This window comes from Natrix helvetica (assembly GCF_964273705.1).
Source record: "Natrix helvetica genome assembly, chromosome: 1".
NCBI classification, from domain to species: domain Eukaryota; kingdom Metazoa; phylum Chordata; class Lepidosauria; order Squamata; family Natricidae; genus Natrix; species Natrix helvetica.
The window spans coordinates 115,284,942-115,311,829 of NC_138548.1; the positions used below are offsets into that span (position 1 = coordinate 115,284,942).

The following is a 26,888-nucleotide window of genomic DNA, read 5'->3' on the forward strand; positions in this document are numbered from 1 at the left end:
CATGAGTTTATATACTAAACTCTGAAAATCTTCTAAGTTTTTCATCAGAATGAACAAGTAGGCAAAAAAATTGTTATGTTTTTCCTCATGAAATTTCCCATGCTTGCTGGGAGTTAAGAATGTACCTGTAATTTGATCTCAGGTAATATTGAGCCCAGTTCTAGAAAGGTTATTACTTCAGCTTGTATCCTGGGCAGCTTGACTTTTATGCATAATTATTTAGAAGTCATATAGTCTTCAGAGAACATAGAAAGGGAATTCAATCTTTTTTTCATTGTTCATTAAACTCATTCTTTATCGAAGAAGACAGGCAGTCTATATATCAATTAAATAAATTAAAATAGGTCTTGAAGAGCTACTCTTTCATGCATATTGGAAACATTTACTTATTACCATTTGTAAAGTGTATAGAATATATTTATTATATACAAGCAGAAAACAATGTCCCACCCTATTCCCCATGTTTAAATGCCACAATTCAAAAGGAAAAGGAAGACAGAGGAAACAAATAGTTTTTAAAGTTATTGCTAATTAACAGTTTGAGTGGAAACAGATAGTTTAGAGAGGGGAGGATGTGAAGTTAATTTTAAGTGAATGCCTCAGCTAAGCTGCCGTAATGAGGATATGCTTGCAGTTCTTTCGTTGTTTCAGTGAGGTAGAGCCTCACTTCGTTGCTAAAAATGAAACAAGAAGGGCACAATTGACCAATATTCTAAAAGTGTTGATTGAGAACGCCTCTAATATCTAAAGCAGTGTTTTGAGGTTTTTTTCTCTTCTCTTTACCATGCCCTATTGCTGCCTTTATATCCCCCATCCCCTACCTGCCATCCCATAAGAGTTTAACTGTGATATAGCAATTTGAGGCAATAGTAAAGTGTCTGTAAATAAACTTGGAATTTACAAACTATTACAGGTGGTCCTCAATTTACAACCACAATGGAGTCCAAAATTTCTGTTGTTAAGTGACTTTTGCCCCATTTTAGGACCTTTCTTGCCACAGTCGTTAAGTGAATCACTGCGGTTGATAAGTTAGTAACCCAGCTGTTAAGTGAATCTGTTTCCTCCAGTGACTTTGCTTGTCAGAAGGTCTCCAAAGGAGATCACATGGCCTGGGACACAGCAACGGTCATAAATATGAATCATTTGTCAAGCGTCTGAATTTTGATCCCATGATTATGGGGATGCTGCAAAGGTTGTAACTCTGAAAACGGTCCTACGTCACTTTTTTCACTGCTGTTATAACTTTGAATGGTCATTAAATGAGCTGTTGTAAGTCAAGCACTACCTGTACTTAAGTAGTAATAGATTTAGGAAATTTCCCCCTAATTCTATAACTAATTGCTATCCTCCTTTTTCTTTGCTTGAAGCAAACCACCCGTGTTCCCGAGATAATGGGAAATGTTCACACCTCTGTATAGCAAAAGGAGATGGGACTCCAAGGTGTTCCTGCCCTGTTCATTTGGTACTTCTGCAGGACCTCTTAACGTGTGGAGGTAAGTAATCTTAAGCAAAAGCATTCCTTTCAGGAAAGATTGGCAAGCATTCGAGCTTTGCAAGGCAGATGTGTTTGTACTTCATGGATCTAGAACAGTTTTCCTCAGCTACTTCTCCCTAGAGGTAGCAGACAATGTGAGAATTATTTGAGTTAAACTCAGAGAGATCTGCAGGGCCCCGTTTTGTGGGAAGCCTTCATGTTGCTTGACCAGTTCATGCACTCAATCCCTTGCCATTGGCAGGCAGTATTTGCACCCAAATGAGATTATGAGAGCAACTTAAATTCACCAGGTAAATTTGACTACCATTTTTACATACATACATGCATCTTTCTGTAACTGTGACAGTATATTAACAAGACCTGTATAATATCTGTACTGTAGTTGGGAGGGAGTGTTATAGAAATCATAGTGAGTCTAATGTACACTAACTAAAGCACAGAACTGCAGTGCATTTTATTGTTTTCATAACTATGCTGGTTGTTCCCACCCAAAAGTACGTTGTGATACTTTATTCATTATTGCGAGGAAATGCTGTAAGAAAATCTCACCGTAGTGTTATCTAATTGTTTCTAGGGCTCTATATTTCAGTGAAATATAATAGAAGGTCAATGGAAAAAGATAACAGCAAGAGGCATTTTTATTTGCTTCCCCTTAAAACAAGTATAATCTAAAACTATTCCATCCAAAATATATTGCATCTGGCCCTCGTATTAGATTGTCTGCTGAGCAGCAGAATCGCTGTTTTGTCTGGACTGAACCCCAGTTTTTTTAATCTATATTGAGGACCTGCTCAGAATCACTCAATGAGTTGTAAACTAGAGATGGGTTTTATTAACCAAGTGATCAAATTCAAACCATGAACCCTTGAGTGATCTCATCAATACATCATGTAGATATTTGGAGACAGAGTTCATACCGAGAGATTCTCTGTGCAATAGTGCCTTTGAACTTCTTCAAAGTGATGCAACTAATCAAACATTCCAGGAAATGCTGTGATTGGAGTACTAAATGCTACTGAGAACATCCCTCTTTGTAGATGACATCTACCCTCAGTGTTTCTTTTACCCGTTCTCCTTCCTTTCTCATTTTCCTTTCAGGATTAAAAAAATAATAATTTACACAAGGTTATCCTTATTGTTCCTCCGTTTCATTCAAAATTGGGAATAACAAAACCACAGAAAAGAAGATTTTACAAAAATATGCAGTGCCCCAGTCATCATTTAAAACATGCATAATATGCACAAAAAGATCCACACAGAAATCATCTCCAAATTTGGGGTTATGTGAACTCCTTTACTGCAGATAATGAAATCTAGTCTGTATTTCCTCTGAATAAAGGAATCACACATAACTAAGGGAACCTGTTTGTAAGCCGCCCAGAGGCTTCCAGACAAGTTGAGTGTCACATAAATCCAATACAAACACACACACACGCACACAACCCTGTCTTTGAGTTGTATTTAATGATTTCTCTGTGAAGTATAAATAGCATGGACACATTTTCTGCTAACAACAGGCCACTTTTGGATGCAGTGAGTTTTAATTAACTAGTTCTGTTTTCTAAACTTGTAGATAGCTTCTAAAAAAACAAGAAGATTGACTTTAGAAACTGATATCACCAATATGATGAAGGCCTGAATAGTTCATAATTTCCTTACAAAGCTAATTCCATATAACATTAAGCCGTAAGTCACTGCTTGGAGCTTAGTTTCTGAGTTTATATGTAATATTCCAAAAGTGTGGCTTCCGTGTATTTTACAAAAATCCTGGAAATTGTTACTTTGGGTGGATAAACAAAAGGCAGTAGGAAATAGCATAATCGTGCTGTTATAATTACATACAAATGGCATTACGTAGAATAGATACCTTGCAACTCAGCGTTAAGCACTATGGTGCTATGTTTTTAGCTATGAGTTTCCCCTATTTCAGTGTATGCATACTGTCCAAATTTGTCCATTTTATTCCAATATATCATTTCTTTGCTTTTATGGAAGAAAACATTTTTCAAAATATTTATAGCTATATTTTCTGTGAAAATAAACATCTCTCATCAGGAAGGCTTTTTTCTCCCATCTTTGCAGCTTAAAGCTTCCTTTTCAAGTTTGTTTTGAAAATACTTCTTTCTCTTAAATGACACATTTGCTGTACTATGAGCTCTCCAGGGATCTCTTATAAACAGTTTCTGTCTCGCAACCACAACATGCTCTGTGGTATTGGAGTTGAACATCTATTCTATGGAGAAAGAAGTCAGTTTATTGGCTCATGTTTCTCCATTTGTGAGAGATTCCTCATGGCAAATGCACTCTTCTTCTTATTGTATGCTGAATCTCACATTTACATACCATTCCTAATACAGTAATTTTATATTTATCCTTGTCTTTTCTCCTAACATCCTAATTTGAAATCTTCTGTATCTCAGATTTGTCAACCATCACAGGCATACTTATGTAGTCTCTCTGCAGTCACTCTATTCAGGGCCAAAATACTGAGCATGATATTTTATGGTAGATTGCACCTATAAAGATGCCAAAAAATATGTGGGGGGTGGGGTGGGAATTCATTGTGAGTTTTTTAAAGAATAGTGATTCAAGTGACTCACTGCATTCAATAAACCAGTTATTCCTTGGGTACAAGTGTAATTCTTTATGGGGGAAAATGCATTGTCTCAGATCTGGTTTACCTATTGTTTAATTTTCAACTCAAGCCTTAAAAATCAAGGGATCTAAGAGGGCCTTATAAGAGATCAAACAACGTCCTGGATTTAGGCATATAGAAGTACAAGAGCAGAAACTCTCACCATTGTGTTGCCAGCCTTTGGAAAAGAGCTTTTTTCAAGAGGTGTAGAAGGGAAATAGAGTAAACTCTTTCAACATCTCTGCGTGGAGAATGTAGCTCAAATCAGCATTACATGTTTCACTCAGTTGTCCATTGTACCATTCAAGGTGCTCTGAATTAATTTCACCCCTTTTAAAAAGTGGTCAGATGAAATTCTTCCAGATGTCATATGGAGAGAAAAAAAAATTTATTAGCTAATAAATCCTTAGAAAAAAGGCACAAAATGTTGTTCTGTGATGATTATTTTAAGGAAACTTTGGGTATAAATAAGATCTTGTTATTCATATTAGAAATCAATTGACTAGACAGATTAATTTCAGTTAATTGTAATTTGTTCTATAAGAATTTTGTTCTATGAAAAAACATTTGATTATTGTTATCAACTGGCTTTTTTCAAACATGTTTTTTTGAAAGTAGTTGTCACATGCATTTTAAGTTTGAATGGCAAGTTTCTTCATGAAAGGCAGATTTCAGTACAGGGACTTGAAGGAAAAGCTAGTTTATTTTTTAATTATGTAAATGCAGCTCTTCTTAGTTATCATTTCATTTATTGCAGTTATCAAATTACAGTGTTTCATGTTAATTACTTAATTATAATTTAGACTTAGTGTATGGTACACATGACACTTATTTTTTAGGCATTGAATTTGCTCCTTTTGGAACTAGTTTTCCAGACTAAATCGCAAATTGAAATTTGTTGTCTCTTTGAGACTGATGTTTCCAAACATAGCATCCAAATAATAGATTGCAGATTTTCAATACATTCAGGAGGTTCTGCATATTTTATGTCTTATTTGTAAAGGTGGTAGAGTTTCCTTGTCTGGGCAGAGTGATTGTTCAGGCTGATTGAAATAAATTTCCTAATGTTACAGGATCTAGTATAAGGGCTTTACCAGGGGTGAAATCAACTTACCTTTGCTACCAGTTCGCATATGTGAGAACCTTCCACGCATGCCAGAGCACCAAAAACAGGATGTGATTACCTCCGGGCTGGTGGGCAGAGCCTCCCGCCGCCGTCGCTACCGGTTCACCCGAACCGGATAGAACCAGCTAAATAGCACCACAGGGCCTTATAAAGATAAAACAGTGCATTCTTTGTTGTAAATTATTTAATATTTTGAAGAGTTTCCTGCAGTTCTTAAAAAATTCCTTTTAGAGCCACCAACCTGTTCCCCGGATCAGTTCACATGTGCAACTGGGGAGATTGATTGCATTCCCATGGCATGGCGTTGTGATGGCTTTTCCGAATGTGACGATCAGAGTGATGAAGAAAACTGTCCCATCTGCTCAGCAACCCAGTTCCAATGTGAGAAGGGACAGTGCATCGATGCACATTTGAGATGTAATGGAGAAGTTGATTGCCAAGATAAATCTGATGAATCTTATTGTGAAAGTAAGAACTGTATATTTTATCTTATGTTCGACACATGCACGTTGTTAGATTCAGCAATGAGGGAAGCAAATGGAACTATGCTTATACATATACGCCTATAAATCTCAGCCTGGTCAAACAGGAGAGGTGGTAGAAGGGAAGCTGTCAGGGCCTGTATGAGGAGGGACAGTCTTAAAATGACCCTCTCCAAGACAAATTAGTTTTGAATTTCAAGGTCAAATGATATTCACTCTGAATGGAGTTTCACTCCCCTATTCAGAGATGGTTTGCAACTTGGGGGCTGGCAGCTGTGACCAAGAAGGCTTTTGTTTAATAATAATAATAATAATAATAATAATAATAATAATAATAATAATAATAATAATAATAATAATAATAATAATAATAATAATAAATTTGAATTTATTAGCCGCTCCCTCTCCTCGGGGTGGGACTCGGGGTGGCGTACAATAAAACATATAAAACATGAAACATATGTGCAAACACATAAACATCCAAATACACACATATATAAAGACATACGTGCACGGAGGAGGTAGCAAATTACATCACATTTAGACAATTAAAAGTCACCATTAAAATACCCCATTAGTAATACCACAATTTAAAATTTAAAAGGACTGTCAGGAGGAATAAGAAAAAAATTACGGTTGAGCCAGGCCAGATAATTGAAAGAGGTGGGTCTTCAGCTGTACACGGAAGGAGCGGAGATCGGAAGTAATCCTGATGTCACGGGGGAGGTCATTCCACAGGGCTGGGCCCATCACAGAGAAGGCTCTGCTCCTGGGTGTCGCCCCCCGACACTGTTTAGCGGACGGCACCCGAAGAAGTTCCTCTCTGTGTGAGCGGATTGGTCGTAGGGATGTATGGGGCAGGATGCGATCCTGCATGTAACTAGGTCCTGTGCCATGAAGCGCTTTAAAGATCATAATCAAAACCTTGAAACGCACTCGGTAGACTACAGGAAGCCAGTGCAGCTCGCGCAGGAGAGGTGTTACAGGGGAGTATCTAGCCCTCCCCATAATCACCCGCGCGGCCGCGTTCTGGACCAACTGCAGTCTCCGAGTGCATCTCAAGGGAAGCCCCATGTAGAGAGCATTGCAGTAGTCCAGGCGAGACGTCACCAGCGCATGGGTGACTGTGCGTAGGGCATCCCGGTCCAATAAGGGGCGCAATTGGCGCATCAGGCGAACCTGATGGAACGCCCCCCTTGCCACGGCTGTTACATGGTCATCCATGGACAGCCGGGCATCCAGGAGGACGCCCAAATTGCGCACCCGTTCCATGGGGGCCAGTTGCTCGCCCCCAATGGCCAGAGATGGAAGCAACTGGTTGAACCGGGAGGCCGGAAGCCACAGCCACTCCGTCTTGGAAGGGTTGAGTTTTAGTCGGTTGTCATCCATCCAGACCCGTACGGCCTCCAAACACCGGGACATCATTTCAACGGCCTCGTTGGGGTGGTTCGGGGTGGAAATGTATAGCTGAGTATCATCAGCATACAGATGATATCCCACCCCAAAACCACGGATGATCTCACCCAGCGGTTTCATGTATGTGTTGAACAGGAGAGGCGAGAGCACCGACCCCTGTGGCACCCCACATGTGAGGGGGCTCCGGGTCGATCTCTGCTCCCCTGCTAACACACGTTGCATCTGGCCAGAGAGGTAGGAGCCAAACCACCGTAAAACGGTGCCCCTGACTCCCAGCCCCTCTGGCCGGTGCAACAGGATACCATGGTCGATGGTATCGAACGCCGCCGAGAGATCTAATAGGACCAGGATAGAGGAACAACCCCTATCTCTGGCCCTCCAGAGATCATCAACCAACGCGACCAAGGCCGTCTCCGTGCTGTGCCCGGGTCGGAAGCCGGACTGGCGCGGGTCTAGATAATCATTCTCCTCCAGGTGACGTGGAAACTGTTGTGCCACCACACTCTCTACAACCTTCGCTAAAAAGGGAAGGTTGGAGACTGGACGATAATTGACTAGATCCATTGGGTCCAGGGAAGGCTTCTTGAGCAGGGGCCTCACAACCGCCTCTTTCAAGGCGGCCGGTAGAAACCCCTCACCCAACGAAGCGTTCACTAGGCCCAGGAGCCAGTCGCGCGTAACCTCCCAGGATGCCAGTACAAGCCAGGAGGGACACGGGTCCAATAAACATGTGGTAGCACGTAGACGTCCACGCAACCTGTCCAAATCCTCGATGGCAACCGAGTCAAACTCCTCCCAGAACGGTCCCTCAAGACTCGCCTCGGGCGTCTCCACTGGACCACTGAAAGGGGCCCATCCCATCCGGATTTGAGCGACTTTGTCCTGTAGATATTTCCCAAACTCCTCTGCTCTGCCATGTAAAGGGGCTTCCCGCGGTCTCTCAAACAAGAGGGAGCGAGTCACCCGAAACAGGGCGGCAGGGCGGTTATCTGCGGACGCAATAAGAGCGGCACAATGTTGACGTTTGGCCGCTCTTAACGCCACAAGGTACGTCCTCAAATAGGCTCGTGCCTGTGCTCGGTCAAATTCGGAACGGGAGGATCTCCAACGACTCTCTAGGCTTCTCTTGTGGCGTTTCATCACCCTTAGCTCCTCGGTAAACCAAGGAGCCAGGGTGGTTCGTCGCCGCAGGAGAGGCCGCAAAGGCGCCACCCGGTCTAGGGCCCCGGTAGTCGCACTATTCCAGGCGTCTACCAGGTCCTCCACTCGGGGGCGGGTCAGGTCCACAGGAGGTGGCCCAAGCTCCGTCTGGAACCTATCTGGTTCCATCAGGCGCCTGGGGCGGAACCATCTAATACCTTCCGGTTCCGCCTCCCCGCAGTGGGGGGTAGCACCAGGGAAGTCAAGCCGGAGAAGTGAGTGATCTGACCATGACAGGGGAATAATAGTTGAGTCCCCTATTCCCAGATCACTCGTCCACTGGCCAGAGACAAAGACAAGTTTAATTATATCTCATGCTCCAGTTGCGGTCTTTATTATGGGGCCCTGCTTACAATCACTTTACATAGGGCTGCCTTCGGAAAGCATTTGGAAGCTATAAATGATACAAAATGCAGAGTCCTAGACAGTGATGGATACATCCCAATATTCTTGGATGGCTCGACTGTTTTAGGACTTGTGTTGGTTGCTGGTTGGCATCTGGATGCAATTCCAAGATTCTGGCCCTACATGATTCAAGACCAGATTATCTGAGGGCCTGTCTTTTCCCACATTCATCTGACGTCCATTAAGATCAAATAAGATTTGGGCCTCCAGATCCTGTCCTGTATAGGAATGCTACTGGATGAGACCCCAGAAGCCAGCATTTTCTATCAAATCTTCCAGACTTTGGCATGCTTTCCCTCCTGATTTTCAGGAGAGCAATTATGGCTGTTTTCTTTCCCCCACAAGTGCAGACATAGATTTTGAATTGTCCTGTACATTTTCTTGAATGTATATTTTTGATCATTTGCTTTATAGTGAATGGTTAATAAATCAAGTGGGTTTTTGTTGCTGTTGTTAAGGAGATTTCTTGTTCAGTGAAGTTATTATTAGCCATCCGGAGACTTCCAGAAAAAAAGCAGCATATAAATAAAGCAAATGTAATGAATTAATTAATCAGTCACTGCCTATAGCAATAATTCATTATTGAGTTTTATTTTCATATTCTTGTTATATAAAACACCCATTCCAAAAGTAGAATAAAACATTCTGCTTATGAACTCTTAAATGATGCCAGGCCATCCTTGTCACATTCTTCATAGCCTTCTATTCTTTCTTCCCCCTACATTTTTTAAATTGTGTCCTCAAGCCACAAAGGGGCTGTTCATCCCTGTTTTAAGGGATTAGAGTAAACTCTAGATTGACACTATGATAGTTCATCCTTCCATATCTTCGGCGCTTAACAGAAGACTGTGAGTGGTTTGCATTTATGTTTTCCCCAGATGCTTGATTTCAAGAGGACTGAGTATAATGTTTATTTGTGCTTCTTGGAGGCTTATAAAACAACTGCTTTCTTGAAGAAAGTGATGTGTTTATTATTTAATTTAGGTTTGGTTGATTTATCTTGACAGTATTAAAAATTGCTTGATGATTCTCTCCCGTCCTACCCCCACCCCCTTGCAGCTATTTGTCTCCAGAATCACTTTCAGTGTGCCAATGGCCAGTGTATTCTCAAAAAACAGCAGTGTGACTCCTTTCCAGATTGCATTGATGGTTCTGATGAACTTCTCTGTGACAAGACACTTTTTACTGGTAAGTTGGTATTGTAAAAGGCCTCCTATTGTTAACTATATTTACACAATATGTGTTGGGCTAACTTTCCCCGAATTCCCAGCCAACTTAGCCAACAACTAGGAAATTCTGAAGCTTTTCAGCCCAGCATAACTCGAAGCTATCAGTTCATAAGGGCAAGTTTGGATCCAGGGATCACTGTTTATTCTCTGGGTCTAGAAAAGCAAATATAGTTATTTACTATTGCCGAGGCTTAATACTTCTGTCCTTGAAATGAAGTACTGGTCAATGGTGCTTTGCAGTTTTCAGAAAGCTGTCGTTTTTCTTTCTTCAGATGTAGCCAAATCCACATCCTGTGAAAAATAAAGCTATTATCAAAAGGCCAAAGCAGATGCAATTCTGTCTTGTCCCCCTGGGCCTTTGGTGGCTGTTCAGATTGGCTTTAATCCCTGCATCGTTTATGCTAACCAGAAATGCCATTTTCTGACTGTGGATGGTTTGATAATAATTCTGTATTTTCAGTCCTGGCATCTCTGTATTTGTTGGGGTTGAGGGAAAAATACTTAGAGATAGCAGCCACCTGATAACGTCCAGAATGTTGTAAAAGAAATTGAACTGTCTATTTATCATTAGAATTATTGCCATTGATAACTATGTTGCAATAGAGATAATCTTATACAGAAAAGAGCCACAAGGGTCCTTGTAATAAAATGCTACAGATTGCAAACCAGTCTACCCTTCCCCAATTTGGTGCCTTCTAAATGCACTGGATTACAAGTCCCATCATCCCATGGTCAAAAAAGAAGACCAAAAATAATTTAGACTATGTATTCCTTAGACCAAATTAATATGGGAAAACCACAAGTTACCATGACCCAGCCACCATCAAATCCTCCCTAATGGAATTTGCATATAAATAAAATGAAGTAAGCATCGAACAGCCTTTTAAACACTGAAAAGAACTATTGAAGTTATGAAGAGAAGATGCATGAAATATTGGTTCTTTTTGAATGCCCCTTTCAATACATTAAAGCTTGGGGGCTCCTAAGTGATGTTAGATTGGTTCCAGGTTTGAGGAGACCCTTATGTGTTATAGTTCGATTATAATCAAAGGTGACACTTGTGGACTCTGCTAGTTGAGAAAGGGTTACGAAGGCAGACATTGTGAGAGTGGGAAGGTGTCACTCTGAAACCAGGAAAGGTGATACAGTTGAAGATTCCACATCTTTCTTCCTTTGCAGTGTTTCAGTGCAAAGGTATGTGTATGTGTCTTGCTAGTAAGTTTACTGAAAGCTTCATTTACTGTGAATTATAAAAAGATGATAAAAGGAAGGCAACATCTGGTTTACTATACTAGACAGCTGATGCGTGGTGACAGGAGAAAAGTTATTTTATGCAAGAGGTGGAGATGGAAGTAAACTTTTAGTATTTATTTCTACAAACTTTGAAATAAACATTATTTCTCACAGGCTCCTGTCCTTCGTACTCTCATTTGCTGATCCTTCTCTGCCCTTTTGGCACTGCACACATTGTTAAAACTTCTTTTGATGTTAATAATTTAAAAATCAGTTGCTTTAACCACTTGTACAGAAAAATAAAGCGCCCACAGTGATTGCGGACCCTTTGCACATAAGGGATGACCCAAAGTCATCTAGGATTGGAAGTACCAATCTGCATCTGATTTGCAGTAGTGGGCTATTGATAGATATAAACTTTGGGGACAAACTTGGAATTGTCCCAACAGTATTACATTCTATAGAGGAGAACCTATCAAAGCCAGAATCTCCAACATCAAAGATGATAACTGAACCTATTGGTAACTCACATAAGTGAAAAAAAATACTTAGAATGTAAATTCCACTCGTCATGTCTGGGTTATGTTGTTAGTAACTGGAAGCCTGTGCTAAAAAGGCCCTCTACTATTTTTATACTAACATTTGCAGGGCTGTTAAAAAGGAGGAGATAGAGTTCTAATTTCCTTTTTCTTTTTACAGAAAAAATTAAATCCTCTAATGATTCTGGAGCCCACAGTAATGCTATTGGGCCTGTGATTGGAATTATTCTTACCCTTTTTGTCATGGGAGGCATGTACTTTGTTTGCCAGCGTGTGGTTTGCCAACGTTACGCTGGGCCTAATGGACCTTTTCCACACGAGTATGTCAGCGGGACCCCTCATGTCCCCTTAAATTTCATTGCTCCAGGGAGTTCTCAGCATGGGACCTTTACAGGTAATTGCAGCAGTGCCTCTATGTATTCCTATAATGTTCTTCAGATTTTGTTTTTTTTTTTACTTTGCCGCATGCTAAATAACAACTGGCTGTGGTTATATGATGATCTTCATTATATTGCTCCTGCTGTTGAATCTCCGGCCAAACTACTATTTTAAAATCTTTGGAAATAGAATGAAGGGCAATATTTTGGAGTGGATTCTTGCTTCCTTTGGAATGTCAGCACTCAGAATTTGAAATCTTTTATTATTCTTTTAGCCGTATCCTCTGCCTGAGTAGTATGCTTTGAATAGGATTGTTTATAGATATGATGCAGAACTGTATGTGTTATAGGATATGTATTTAATTTAAAGGGATTGCATTTTTTTTAAAGCCTTGTGATAAAACCAAGATTCTGCAGTCCATATAGACATCTTTTACCACAGTAATTGCTTTGGTAAATTTCAGTGAATATATATCTGAATAAATATATTCTTATTTCTTCTATCCATATAGGCATCTCTTGTGGAAAATCCATGATTAGCTCCATGAGCCTAATGGGTGGAAGCAGTGGTGCCCCTCTTTATGACAGAAACCACGTCACTGGAGCTTCCTCTAGTAGTTCATCCAGTACAAAAGCCACATTTTATCCACAGGTAAGTGTTGAAAATTGTATAAGCCATGTTGCAATTATGATTTCAGTTCCTATTAGCTCTGCTTGAACAGCACATTTAGCTATATAATTGTTGTGGAGGGAGGAGCTGCTATCAGGCAAACATGAAATTTGAATCAAACTTAAGGAAGTTAGATTGGGCTCAAAGATCTCAGTTTCCTCTCAGTCAGCCATGACATGCCAATAGCTGATGGGAGTTGGAGAACGGTTCTATTTCTCATATATACCCAACTTGAACATTTATATTTAAGAAAATGCACTTTTGACAGTACTCCTGGAAAGGACTATGGTAACATTGTGGAGAATTGCTGTCCCTGCTCATCCTGCAGTTCCAAGTTATTTCATAGAAATAAATTACTATAAAATGTACACTGATTTCATGATGTAATAATTAGCAGAACATTTATTTATTTATATAACTCTAAATAGTGGCACATTAATAGAATGGTCCCGTTGTTTTAGGGAAAACATCTGGATTTGAAACAGATTCTCATAATATGGGCTTTCAGATTATGAACCAAAGAAAGCACAGAAGGCCCACTTGTCCTCAGGCATCTCAAATGATTTCATTGATAGAAGTAGCTCCCATTGGACATTATTAAACTATTTCATTTTACATTCACACAGATTTTGAATCCACCACCTTCACCAGCTACAGATCGCTCCCTCTATAACACAGAAATGTTTTATTCTTCAAACATTCCATCAACAACAAGGTCTTACAGGTAATGGCTTTCAAAATCACTTGGTGGATTCTTTAACTCTTAGTCTTTAAATATCTGCTTCTTACTTTGTTTACATAACAGCTTTGGATAAAGAATACTTTCTTTTTCTAATAAAACTGCTCCAGTTGTCAGCTTTGTATGGTTTGATTGATGGAATCTTCAAACTGGAAAATAAGGCTTCGTGATAGGACTTAACATGGACATGCATTTTTAGACTGCTCAGAAAAACATGAGCACCAAGGACCCCAGTCTGAGGGTTAGTTGTCCCATTACCCAAGCTAGGTAACATCAGTTCTAGTAAGGAGTGGGGTTTACTCTCAGTTTATATTTTAGTGGCTTGCCCTGCTAGTGTGGGTGGGGATCTTGGAGGTTCTTTGGCAGTTCCTTGATTGGGAAATAGTGTTTACTTCTTGATTGTTAGTTTAATATTAATGTTGGTGTTAATCTATGCTCATCTGGGTGTTTATTGCTGTTGGGGAAGTGTTTGGGGGGGGGGTCTTTTTGTTTCTTTTTTGGTGTGCTGATTATCTCTTTTGCACCGTATGTAGATGTTGTCTATATGTCTATTGATGGCTAATTTGCTGCAGATAAAAAGAAGTGGAAAGCCTCCAACTTCTGTCCTTTCTCAGCCAGCAGAATTTTTCTACAATGCTACTAATGTGTATTTTGTATTTTAGGCCTTATCTTATCAGAGGGATTGCTCCACCAACTACCCCCTGCAGCACAGATGTATATGACAGTGACTACACCACAAGCCGGTGGAAAGCCAACAAATACTACATCGACTTAAACTCAGACTCAGATCCTTATCCACCTCCTCCTACTCCTCGCAGCCAGTACATGTCAGCAGAGGAAAGCTGCCCACCATCTCCAGCTACTGAGCGGAGCTACTTCCACCTTTACCCCCCTCCTCCATCTCCTTGTACAGACTCCTCATGATTTTAACAGAAGGGACTTGTCTTTTTCTGTAAATATGTTTTTTTAAAATATGAACAAAGATTTTAAATATATATATTTTATGATCTAAAATGGGGTGGGAACTTATAAAAATGTGAATAAAAATGAATGGGCCCGGGCTGTGAAAATTGTACAGCAAAGTGATATTTATGTTGATTTTTTTTAATTTAATAATCCATTCTTTTGTGCCATAATTTGCCTTTGCATTGAAGTCACAACATTTAAATTGACCTCCAAAGGAGGTAAGAAGCAGAAAATAATATGCTTGGAACATTTTGAAATCATCTTTTGGTTCAATAAAGGGGAATGTGCCAAGTTATTTTAACTAATGTAAAAGGCAAGAAGAAGTATGTATGAATGAATGAATGATGATGTTATTTGAAATACACACAAGGGAAATTCTTGTGTGTCTGTGTATGTCTGTATATGTGTATGTGTCTGTGTGTATGGATTAATACTTGATCCTAGGTACTTAACCACAAAAATGGGCTTCCTCTGCTTTCTTTTGTTTTATTCCATCATTCACTTTCCAAGAGTCAGTACATAAAAAAAAGTGAACTTCTAGAATACGTGTTAGATTTATTACATTATTCATCATGAACTACTTCTCCCCAAATTAAAATAAGCATTCAGTCCTATTGGACGCATCACACTTCTATTACGAGTCTGTCAAATTCAAGGCACTGCTTCATGTTTTAGCTTTCTCTAAAGGCCCCCCAAAACAGCTCAGGAGATTTGGAGATGAGAGGAGGGAGGAAAGGAAGGAGGTGGTGGTCATGATAGAAATAGAATTGAAAAGTGGAAAAAAAGAATGAATCAATTTTCTGAAAGATTAAAATAGTTTAGAAAAATGTAATCCCCCCCAAGTCTCTTTTTCTGTCATATCCAATGAAAATTTCTATTAAAAAACTATAACAATTAAAACACATTTCATCAATTAAAAACAGTTTATAAAGAGTTCACTGAATAGCAAAACTATCCATCCAAATGGATGTATTTGTATATTTCTTGAATAAGGGTCTACCAAGGTCCCTGGTTGTACAGAAAAAAAGCAACCCTTCCTCATTTTAAATCATAACTTACACTGCCACCATATTTTCCACTGGGTGAGGATCCAAATTTACCCTCTTTAACCTTCTATATATAAGGAAAAAAGGTGCATTTCATCACGGGTCAGGAAGAAAATGAGCAACACGTCTCACATTACTGACTGTGCTTGTGCTTTTGTTTGATTGCCTCACACAGAATGTTTGAAAGGTTGTAGAATTAGAAGACTGTGAACAAATAATGAAATATGATTGGAAAAAGGGGGGAAAGCCAAAATTACAGTATGTTTTCACAGCTGCGTAACAGCAGGTACAGCCGGCTGTTGACAGTCATAGAATCATTGACAATGATGAAAATTGTTGTTTTTTTACATTTATAGCTGGGTTTTAGCAAGTATTTCTGGCCAAGTGTGAGGTGAGACTTCTCCTTCCTCTGGCCCTTTTTTCCAAGCTTATTAATAAGGTGGAGGTCGATCTCTCTGTTATTTCTGAATATGTTCCCATTAGTCTATTCCTAATTGTTTGGACATGGTGGTTTAATTCTGAGGACCTGCAATTAGGATCTTTGAGTACAGGAGAATTCTGATCTCTCAGGAAACTTGTATTTTGCAATCATGCCATTTTACTTTTCTTTCCAAGTTTAATATGGGAGATAAAAAAATAGAATTAATTATTTGTATGCAAAAATATCCTTACCTGAATACTTTGGGGAGGTCAAAGTTGTTAGGGTGTATTGTCTGTGTGTCTAGAGCAAAAATAGTCCATAGCAATGCATCTAGAGTGCTCAGCTCAAAAATCATAACATTCCGTACTAATAGTAACTCAAATTGGGTTGGAAGATAATAAATTAACTTCTTCTAAGTCCAGGATTCCAGTTTTAGCTTTGTTACAGATAAAGCTTGTACGTGTGCGCGCACACACACACACACACAAAATTGTTGAGAGATTTGCATCCACTAATTTGTTTTATAATTGCTTTTAACCTTTTGTCTAGCATTTATAAAAAGATACCCTTTAATTCTTAACATTACATGCTTTGATTTACCATTGCCAGGTTTATGTTGTCTAAAATGTACTGCACATTAAAATTTGAATAAATAGTTTATTTTTTAAAAGAAATGTAAATAACCATATTAACCTGCTTGCTGAAAAAAGTGTACTGTATTCAATGGTGAATTGGATACTTTAAGCAATGAAAAAATAACTAAGGCTACCGATGTGAACAGAGTACTATAATATTTATGGCTACAATCATGCTTGCTATTGTAAATCTGTGTTAATCATGAAAATTAAATATTCTGCTTTCTTGATTAACATGATAATTTGGAAACATCTCACCAATTTCAAATAAATTATCAGATTTGCCCAACTGGAGTTGTTGTAGAACTGAGTGAAGTCAAAAATATCTTACCAAGAAATAATTGTTTCATTTTCGTTATTTTAAATTATTTCTCTCTCTCCAATCCACAATTTTAGCTAAAATATCTAATATCAGTAGTACTCTGGGCTATGATATTATCCATTTCTTTTTTGACATAGGCCTCAATGAATCACATAAAAAACCACACTGGGAGCTTGGGTCATTTGCTTGCAGACAATTCATTACCAGGGAGAAAACCACATTCCCATCAACACTGGCAGGGCAAGCTACTGTATATAAACAGAGAGCATACCCCACACTTAAACTAGCACTGATAATATTATCTAGTCTGGTAATGAAACATCTGCAAGTAAACAACCTTCCTCATAGAGCACAAAGGACTTCTCCGTTCAGCTCTCTTCTGTTAGAAAAAAGATACAGTTTACCAAATCATGAATCAGTGCGGAGATTAATTCTAATTTTTACAAGCTATTTTGAAATGATACCATGCAAACTATTGATTGTAATTTTGGCTTTCAAGAGCCATCCTAGTTTGGGATCATTGGCCATGTTGCCAAAGAGCTACAAATGACATAAACCAGGGGTGGCTAGTGAACTGACACTCTTTGGATCTCATTTTTTAAAGCCATGGTTTGCTTAACTCTGATTGAATAAATACAATTGCTAGATTTATGCTAGGCCAGAACCAAATCACATTATGACTTAGCCCCATGAATATGAACCCTATATTTATATACTAAATACAATGCATGTGAATATATGTAAATGTAACTGATTGGCTTTATTAAAATTTAAGGAGCAAGTAACTCTTCAGATCTAGCCATAGTGCAGTGTCAAAGGTTAACTTCCTTATATTGGCTTGCCATTGGTTAGTGGCTGTGTGTCACATCTCACTACCCTAGGGAAATTGATTTGAATGCTTATCTCTTCAAAAGTGATTGTTAATGTTGGTGAAATCTTAAGTAGCATATCTCTACCAGGCAGACTTGGTTTTACTATGTAGAAAGATACCAGATTGGATACCTAATCCCTGTAGCTGATGTTTGTTAGATCCATCTTCATGAACATTAGTTTTTAAAATCCATAATTCACTGAAAGTAGTTACTGATCTTGGACCTGAGAGCGAGCTTGCTCTTAGCAATTAACACGTTAGGACAACTAAACCTTTTTGAAAGGAAATGCTGGTCTTAACATGCAACGTACCAAAAGTCTTTGTCTGAAAAATGTTTTAAGCACCTTTAGAGATGGAGTTCAGTTCCCTGGAAGTTTCCTTTGCCAATTTTATGTGTGGATGTAGGTGGCTGGGGTATTGGATGGAAAGCAGTTGTGTGGTGTCAAATTTAATTTGTAAAATAATATTTGTTGAAAATATTTTGTAAATAATGTAATTGTGCTATTTGCAATTAGGGGGAAAAACAATCAATTTTATTAAATAATGAATAAAAACTATTGGGCCTGGATTAAAATGGAGCAAAATTAGCCTTGCCAAGTTACAAACTCATGAATCCTCTTTTATTTTTGAGCCAATTGAGCTCAGCTAGAGGAAACGTCAGCTAGCAGCTTTTCCAACTCGCCCCCCTCCCCCGGTCCTATTATATATCTACTTTTTGTGTTGTGGGATACATATTTCATTGCTCACATTAAATCATAGATCCTTTAATAAACCATCGGTGGTTGATTTTACAGAACACTAAGCTATAAACTATTATTTAACAAATCACAATGGTTCGCCCACTGCAGTAAACCAAACCCAATCATCTTATGGGCTATTGCAATATGTGAACTTTCCCATAGGATCTTCTTGGTCATTGCACTAAGTATGAGGAAAGCAAAATAACCAATTATGGAAAAATGGAGAGGGGCGGAAGAACAAGAGAAGCAGTAGCTGGCTCATCCCACTTTGGTGGGAACATGAAAGGGGTGGGGGGAATCATTGGATGCAACCTGGCAATTTACATTTTTAAGTGGGTTATGTTTTACTGTTCAGTACATAACTCGAAGGGCATTCTAATTAGAAATGAAACCCAGGCTGCTTTTTGTATTGTATCTAAGTATTTTGCAGTTGCTGCTAATGTAATGTAAATGTACATGAAAATATGCAGATATTGCCAAGAATTGTTATAATAGACTCATGCTGATCTGTTTTATATTTATATTGTAAAGTGTATTCTGCAAACCTCCTAAATATTTTAGCTTTATATTCATATACTGTTTTGTAGATACAGTTTGTCACACAGAGAAAAAGTGCCTTTGGTCTTTTTAAACAGTCTAGGATATTGACTTGGGCAGATGATAACAAAGCCTTAAAAACAAAGCAACCTTTTACTCATTTGCTTCATTTGTTAGTTTTTCATCAAGCATGGTGTTGCAAATATGTATTGTGTTCAACTCATTCCAAGTTAAGGCATTCACAGGATGGTGGGACTAAGCTTGTTTGTATATGTTAATGCAACGTCACTAATTATGTGATTTTTACAGAGTTGTGCTTGGGTTTTTTTTTTTTTTAAAGAAAATATTTTAGAGAAATCTGGGAGAATTTTTTACCCAGAAATTACAAAATTGGGAGCTTTAAGACACCCAATGTGCTCCTTTTCATTTCACTGTTTATATTTTATGGATGCTAAATATGTTCTTGGTATAAATTTTTGTAAAATTATGTAACAAAATCTGTTATTAAATTAGATTAATGTACTTTCCTAAGGACTGGAATTCTATTTAATTTTTACTACAATAATATTGACATTTATATCATAAGCACAAGCTTTACCAAAATCACTATTTTGAGTATTAATTGGGCAGCTGAAAATAATCTTTTGTCATATTAACGTCCAATATACGCCAGGATGTGCAAAAGCCCCTTTGCCAACAATAAAACAGAGCCCAATACTTGTTTGTCTTTTTAATTTTACAGTAGTGAAAAAAGCATATTTTTAATACTCTGGGAATCAAAAATATGTGTATCTTTGACTGAATTGTACACTTGAAAAAGAAGACAATTGTTGACTTTGCAACCTGTAGTTCCATGAGTGTAGGGTTTTAAATTTTTATTTAAATGTCTTGCTCTTAGAACTAAAATTTAACAACTTGTAGTACATTGCTTTTCATTGCTTTCCAGTTTTATGCTTCTGAAGTTTCAATATAATGAAAGTGTGGGAATATGTTACATAAGGAGGAAGATATACTGAAATTAGTAATATTATTTATTTGTTACCTCTGGAAAATATAAGTGGCTTGCCATTGCCTCCTTCCTGGGGCTGAGAGAATGACTGGTTCAAGGTCACCCAGACGGCTTCATGTCTAAAGCAGGATTAGAGCTCCCAATCTCCTGGTTTCTAATGTGCTGCCTTAAGCACTATGCCAAACGGCCCCCTTTAACTAACACATGGTGCTTAATTTGTCTTTGTGTAATTCTATACAAAAAACGTCGTTAAATTTTATTTATGAGATTTATATTCCACCTTTTCTTGTACAACTCAAGGCATCCATAATATTCCTTCATATTATCTACAACAACTCAGTGCCTGGCCCACAGTCACCCAGCTTCCGTGCCTGAGGGAAGACTAGCAGTCTTTTTGTTTCACATCAAGCAAATAATAATAATAATAATAATAATAATTTAATTTGTTAGCCGCTCCCTCTCCACAAGGGACTCGGGGCGGCGTACAATAAAAACATACATAAATGCATATAAACATACACATACACACATACACATACATAGACATACACGGAGGAGGTAACAATTAAATACATCACAATAATGATAATAAAATTAGCCATTAAAATACCCCATAGTAAGATTACAAATTTAAAAAAGGACTGTCAGGAGGAATAGGATAAACTACGGCTGAGCCAGGCCAGATAATTGAAAAAGGTGGGTCTTGAGCTTTGCACGGAAGGAGCGGAGATCGGAAGTAATCCTGATGTCAAGGGAGAGGTCATTCCACAGGGCTGGGCCCACCACAGAGAAGGCCCTGCTCCTGGGTGTCGCCCCCCGACACTGTTTAGCGGACGGCACCCGGAGAAGTCCCTCTCTGTGTGAGCGAATTGGTCATAGGGATGTATGGGGCAGGATGCGATCCCGCAGGTAACTAGGTCCTGTGCCATGGAGCGCTTTGAAGATCGTGATCAAAACCTTGAAACGCACCCGATAGACCACAGGAAGCCAGTGCAGCTCGCGCAGGAGAGGTGTTACATGGGAGTACCTAGTACTCCCCATAATCACCCGCGCGGCCGCATTCTGGACCAACTGCAGCCTCCGAGTGCATCTCAAGGGAAGCCCCATGTAGAGAGCATTGCAATTTAATACAATTTATTGAATATTTTAAAATAGTTTTTGAAAGCTTTAAAGCCATTATCCAGGAAATTTATTATTATTATTATTATTATTATTATTGCGTGGTTAATCTTTGGTGAGATTCACAGCCTTTGGGGCTGGTTGGTAGCTCAACAGCTCGAGTCCTAACCAAGGACCTAGGAACTGTTAAGGTAATGTCGAAGGATATAAGCTGTTCCAAGTAGGAACAGCTACCTTTTTTGTAGAATCAGAATGTTCAAATCTGATAAATTTAAATTTTTCAAATAGCGAGGTAGCCCTTTAGGTATTGCTCCAAGGGCTCCAAGTACAATCGGGACAACACATGATTTCTTTTTCCACAGTCACTCAACTTCAATTTGCAAGTCCCGGTACTTTGTGATTTTTTCTTGCTGTTTATCTTCAATTCGTGCATCTCCAGGTATTGCAATGTCAATGAACCAAACTTTTTTTCTTTTCAACTATTGTTATGTCAGGTGTGTTGTAGGCCAAGTGCCTGTCAGTCTGGATTCTGAAGTCCCACAAGATCTTGACTTTCTCATTCTCTAAAACCTTCTCAACCTGATGTTCCTAGTGGTTTTTGCTGTGCTCAAATCCAAACCTTTGGCACAATTTCCAGTGAATGATCTTAGCAACGCAGTCATGGCATTGTAGGTAGTCAGTTTATGAAATTTTGTTTCAGAAACTATTATTATTACTACTACTACTACTACTACTACTACTACTACTACTACTACTATTACTACTTTCTGCTGCTGGAAAAGATACGTGTTATGCAGCCTCTTGAGTCTAAATGGTTTGTGCTCAATGTATTAACAGTTGAAAACAGATTCTAGACACTAATTGAATTGCTAGGATGGGGTTTACGAATAACTGGCAACTCTTCTGTGTCCAAAGAATTCTACAGAAAGGTTTGTGAAAATGAGCAGTGATTCTTATATAAATAATTTAAAAAAATATTTCACTCCCGTGTTTTATAGAATGACAACATAAATTATTCTTACTCCGGGCTGTTGAGTTCTGCTAATTTTAAGTGGTCATATGTCACTGCTCACAGCTCTGTTGCTCATTATAAGAGCCCCAAATGACAAATATGACATGGCTGCTTAATATACTGTATATATAAAACCACATATTATTTTCCATTACTGTAGTTTCTAGGCATTGGGTAGAGCCCAACAGATAAGTAATCTAGCGTCTCTCTTGTGGATGACTTTTTACTACTAATCTATCTTATTATTTCTTTACCTTCTGGCCACTCTTTTATCAACCGAGGTATTATCTATGCACTACCTATACATTGAGTGCTTTTGACCCTGCTCTCCAGTGTTGGGAATGAATGGCAGTGTAAGTGTGGGCAATCCCCTTGTCTTGAATTTGGACTGATTTAGAAAATGTCTGGCAAGGATGGGCAACTTCTGATGGATCAGAGGACAGAGAACTGCAGGTGGCCAATAGGTGGATGTGGCAATTTAATCAGAAAGGGCATGCCAGAAACAATATTGGCCTATGGAGGGTGGGTTAAGAGTAGGGGGGGGGAATCAAGAAGTGAGGCAAACCCCTTTCATCTATATTATTTTAAAAAGAAACAATCCCCCAATGTGATCTGAGCTTTAGAAGGGTCACTTGGAGCCACTGGGTTGATGTTTGAAGGACAGAAGATCCTAGTTTTATTTTTGCAAACAAAGACCAAAAAATGTGCTATTAAAAACTGGCCATTTTTGCAGCCAAATCCCAGCAATCTGAACAGAGGCAGCAAATGGACTGCTGTGGGTGAGGGTGGGAGTGCGTGCTGGGGGCAAAGGCGGGTTCTGTTGACTTGATAGAGAAGATGAAAGAATCTGCTTTTTAGAAAAAGCATTTTTGGCTTCTGTACCTTCAGCAAAGGAATGGTGTGCCCAGCCAGTACTTTCTATAGCCATCCAGATTCAACATTCAACATTTTGCTATGCTCTATTTGTTCCACTGACAGGAATGGCTGCACTTAATTAGCCAATAGGTTATTTTAAAATTCAGATGTTTTCTGAAAACCAGTGTTACCCTTAAATCTCTCTCAGCCCCTTTGCAAATTTGGGTTTTTTAACCTCCCATGTTAAGCTAGGCTATTGGCTAGATATGTTTTGCTTGCAGGTTGTAGCTCTTTTCTATGCCATTTTATGGCATCTGGAAATAATTTTACTTGAGCGTGCTTTTTATCAGGAACCCTGCCAGTGTGTGTTCTGACCGTTGCCTGCAGACAGCCAAACTCTTTGGAACTGCCTGTTCTGCCTTGATCCAAGCATCCATTTTGGATTTATCCTGTTCTTCCCAGGAAAAACAACTACTGAAGAAAAAAAAAAACCTTCATCTGCAGCTCCCTTCAGAGACCATGCTGTGTATTCATGGCAGCGAAAAACTTATGATAGTGCTTTCTAATGAAAGCCATGTGAATTGTGATTTACAGCTAATTGTTTGCTTTAATTTGCCACCTGCTCTGCACCCATCCTGATATGTTCATTAAATGTAGCTCCCATCACCCATATCTAAGTTGACCCTGGGTCAGTATCATATTTACCTTCTTTTTTACAAAAAGATTTCTAGTTCCTTAACATAGGGCTCCATACATCTGTAATTTTCTTCTGCTGGGAAACTACATCTCTATGGTCAGTGGTGGGATCCAATTTTTCTTACTTCTGGTTCTGTGGTGTGGCATGGCTTGGTGGGCGTGGCTTGGTGGGCGTGGCAGGGGAAGGATACTGTGAAAAACTCCATTTCCTCCCCACTCAAGGGGAAGGATACTGCAAAATTCCATTCCCTCCTGATCAGCTGGGACTTGGGAGGCAGAGAATAGATGGGGGCAGGTACAGTCAGAGGTGGTATTTACCAGTTTCCTGAACTACTCAAAATTTCCGCTACTGGTTCTCCAGAACTGGTCAGAACCTGTTGAATACCACCTCTGTTTCTGGTGCACAAGCCACAACATTTTGCTCTATTGCTCCCCGCCCCACAAAGATTTTTACTGCATTTTGTTTTGTGCATTGTTATTGATATATTATACACATATTAAATGCCTCTGACGTTGCTGAGGATTCTTGAATTTACAGAAACTCTTTTCTGTTTTTTGTTGTGTTCAAATGCTTAATTATGGGTGCTTTGGAGATGGAATTTTCTGCACAATTTATTTGTGAAGGGGCTACTCTTTTTAAGTGCTCAAGCAGTATTTAACATATCCAACTGGTACCCCATTTTTCAAAAGTTGCAGTTTTCCAAAAAAGATGAACACTGTGCCTGTCACAACATAGAATATCAGAGTTCAATAAAATGCTGTGTATTTGCAGAAAGGCTGCACACACATTCATATACAAAAATGCTTTGGGGATCTGTTTTACAGTCAAGTTTTCAATAAGGTCTCAGATTATAGCCATACATTCTTTTTTAAAAATGTGCCAATTGAAAAGGCGACAGAATCTAGAACAGAACAGAACATGAAATAGTTTTAAGATAAGTTAGCTTTCATCAAAACTAAAATGTGAGAACGATTTGTTAAACAGAACAAGTTTAATGGGATATTTCTGGTTAATGCATGTGACATTTGGATCCCAATTCATATTCTACAAAAGTATTCATTTCCTCAGCAGAGTGTGAAGTGAAATTTGGAAAATAACTTTGGAGAATAATTTTATTCTCCCTTGGAGAATAAGCTGGCGGTAAGCAAATAAATTTGTCTTCTTTCTGCCTCATTTATACAAATAGGTATTTTATTTTTATAACAGTAAATTTTCATGTTTGTGACATCCAAATTTCAATTCAAGGAAACTTTTTGCTACTGAAATCTGAAATAAAGCCAACATAACAGTAACTGAATACAGCTATGTAGAATCCTAAAATAAAAGCTTAAAAACGATTGCAGATATTAACTTAAATTATTTTCATTTCCAAATATTCCATAAAATATTAAATATATTTGGATTAATCTCCTAATTTTTCAGGAAAAAAACCAAAATGTTGTTTATGGGTCCATTCAATGCATAACATTCATTTTTAGTGATTGAAAATAAAGTCTTAGAACAGGATTATCAGCGTAAATGTGACAGACAAGAAAGAAAGGCTTCGTTTAGCTAGGCTGATTGCAGAAGTCACTGTTTTTTAGGACGCTGGCAACCATCCATCATCTCGAGAGGTTCAGAATTCAAGTTTACATTTTGGTGAGATTTGTTTTTCCAAACTCAGGTGTTTTTCCAATTTGTGAAATGATTGAAGCCAGACTTCTCATAAAGCAAGCGAGAAGTCAGTAGGTATTCTCCTGTTTCCTAAATGTGGAGTGTCAGTTTCTTTTGATGAATTAACCAGGCATAAATAACAAGAGGCCACTGTAGCCTATTCCTGGATTCTGTATTTAGACAAGTGTTTATTGTAGAAACATATTCTCCATACTTTCCATGAGTTGAAGCCACAGATTCTTTCTTTGGGCAGATGTCTAGTACACATCAATAACAATTTGGTATGGTTGGATATGAGAGCAAGAAGGTTCATCATTTGCAGGCTACAATTCATCTAAATGTAATTTCTTTCTGAAGCATCTATGTCTCCAAACTTGGCAACTATGCTGGCTGGAGAATTCTGGGAGTTGAAGTCCACGAGTCTTAAAGTTGCCAAGTTTGGAGACCCCTATGTGGATTCTTCCTCTCTTTTTTTCCAACTATAGTTTTTCTGCCTAATTGTTTTCCTGCTGCATTGCTGGTTCAGCTAGCAGCTCTATGTACAGATCAGGTACCACGAAATACTACTTATATTCACCCCATATTGATCCCGTCTGTCACTGAACGAGGAGATAGTACAGGTAAATCACAATTGAACTCAGAATTTATGTTGCAAAATGGAAAATGTGTAAAGTGAGTTTTGTCCCATTTTATGATCTTTCTTGCCACATTTGTTAAGTGAATCACGCCAGTTGTTAAATTAGTAACAAGGTTGTTAAGTGAATCTGGCTTCCCCATTGACTCTGCTTGTCAGAAGATTGCAAAATATGATCACATGACCCAAGACACTGTAACCGTCATAAATATCAACCAGTTGTTAAGCATCTGAATCAGGGGTGGGTTCCTGCCAGTTCTAACATCTTCTATAGAAGAGGTTCCAAAAATCTTCAGTGCTGTTTAGAACCAGTTTCAGCTCCCTCCCCCCACCCATCCGCCCATCATCAAGATGAAGAGCGAGAGGAGGAATACTGGAAGTCTTAAAGCCATCATATTTGAACACGCCTGGGTTTTTTTTCCTAAATGGTTAGGGGTGCAAAGGTCTTGTAACTTGACAGCTTTAAGACTTGTATGCTTCAATGCCAGAGTTTCTGAGCCAATATTTTGGTTGCTAAGCAAGAACATGGTTAAGTGAGTTTTACCATGTTAGATACTTGTTTTAACTACAGTGGTTTCCACCCAGGTCCTCTGTTCTGGCGGGAACAGAGGTTTAATCCTATTGGTCGAAGGGTCTGACAGCTCTCTATAAAAGGGCTGCTGTCAGACTCAACCTTCGCTGGATTGTTCTCACTTGTTGTACTCAATAAAGAGCTGTTGTTACCGATGAAGGTGGGATAAGAAGGCAAGTATGCGAACCAAAAAGAGCGTAGCAATCCAGCAAGTACATCCAGCCTGGAGCTCAGCGCTGCTTCGAGCAGCCATT

At 38.8% G+C, this 26,888-nt stretch overlaps 1 protein-coding gene across 1 annotated transcript in view; it reads left to right on the top strand.

Annotated features, from left to right (window-relative positions):
• The window catches only part of LRP5 (LDL receptor related protein 5), a 136,073-nt gene extending 116,462 nt beyond the window's left edge, over window positions 1-19,611 (top strand). The window contains exons 17-23 of the mRNA XM_081939649.1: window positions 1,368-1,493; window positions 5,488-5,724; window positions 9,819-9,947; window positions 11,921-12,154; window positions 12,650-12,789; window positions 13,434-13,531; window positions 14,209-19,611. Of these exons, the coding sequence (XP_081795775.1) occupies window positions 1,368-1,493; window positions 5,488-5,724; window positions 9,819-9,947; window positions 11,921-12,154; window positions 12,650-12,789; window positions 13,434-13,531; window positions 14,209-14,470 (1,226 nt within the window). The 3' untranslated portion in view covers window positions 14,471-19,611. The remainder of the gene's footprint in view (window positions 1-1,367; window positions 1,494-5,487; window positions 5,725-9,818; window positions 9,948-11,920; window positions 12,155-12,649; window positions 12,790-13,433; window positions 13,532-14,208) is intronic.
• The last annotated feature ends 7,277 nt before the right edge of the window (window positions 19,612-26,888 follow it).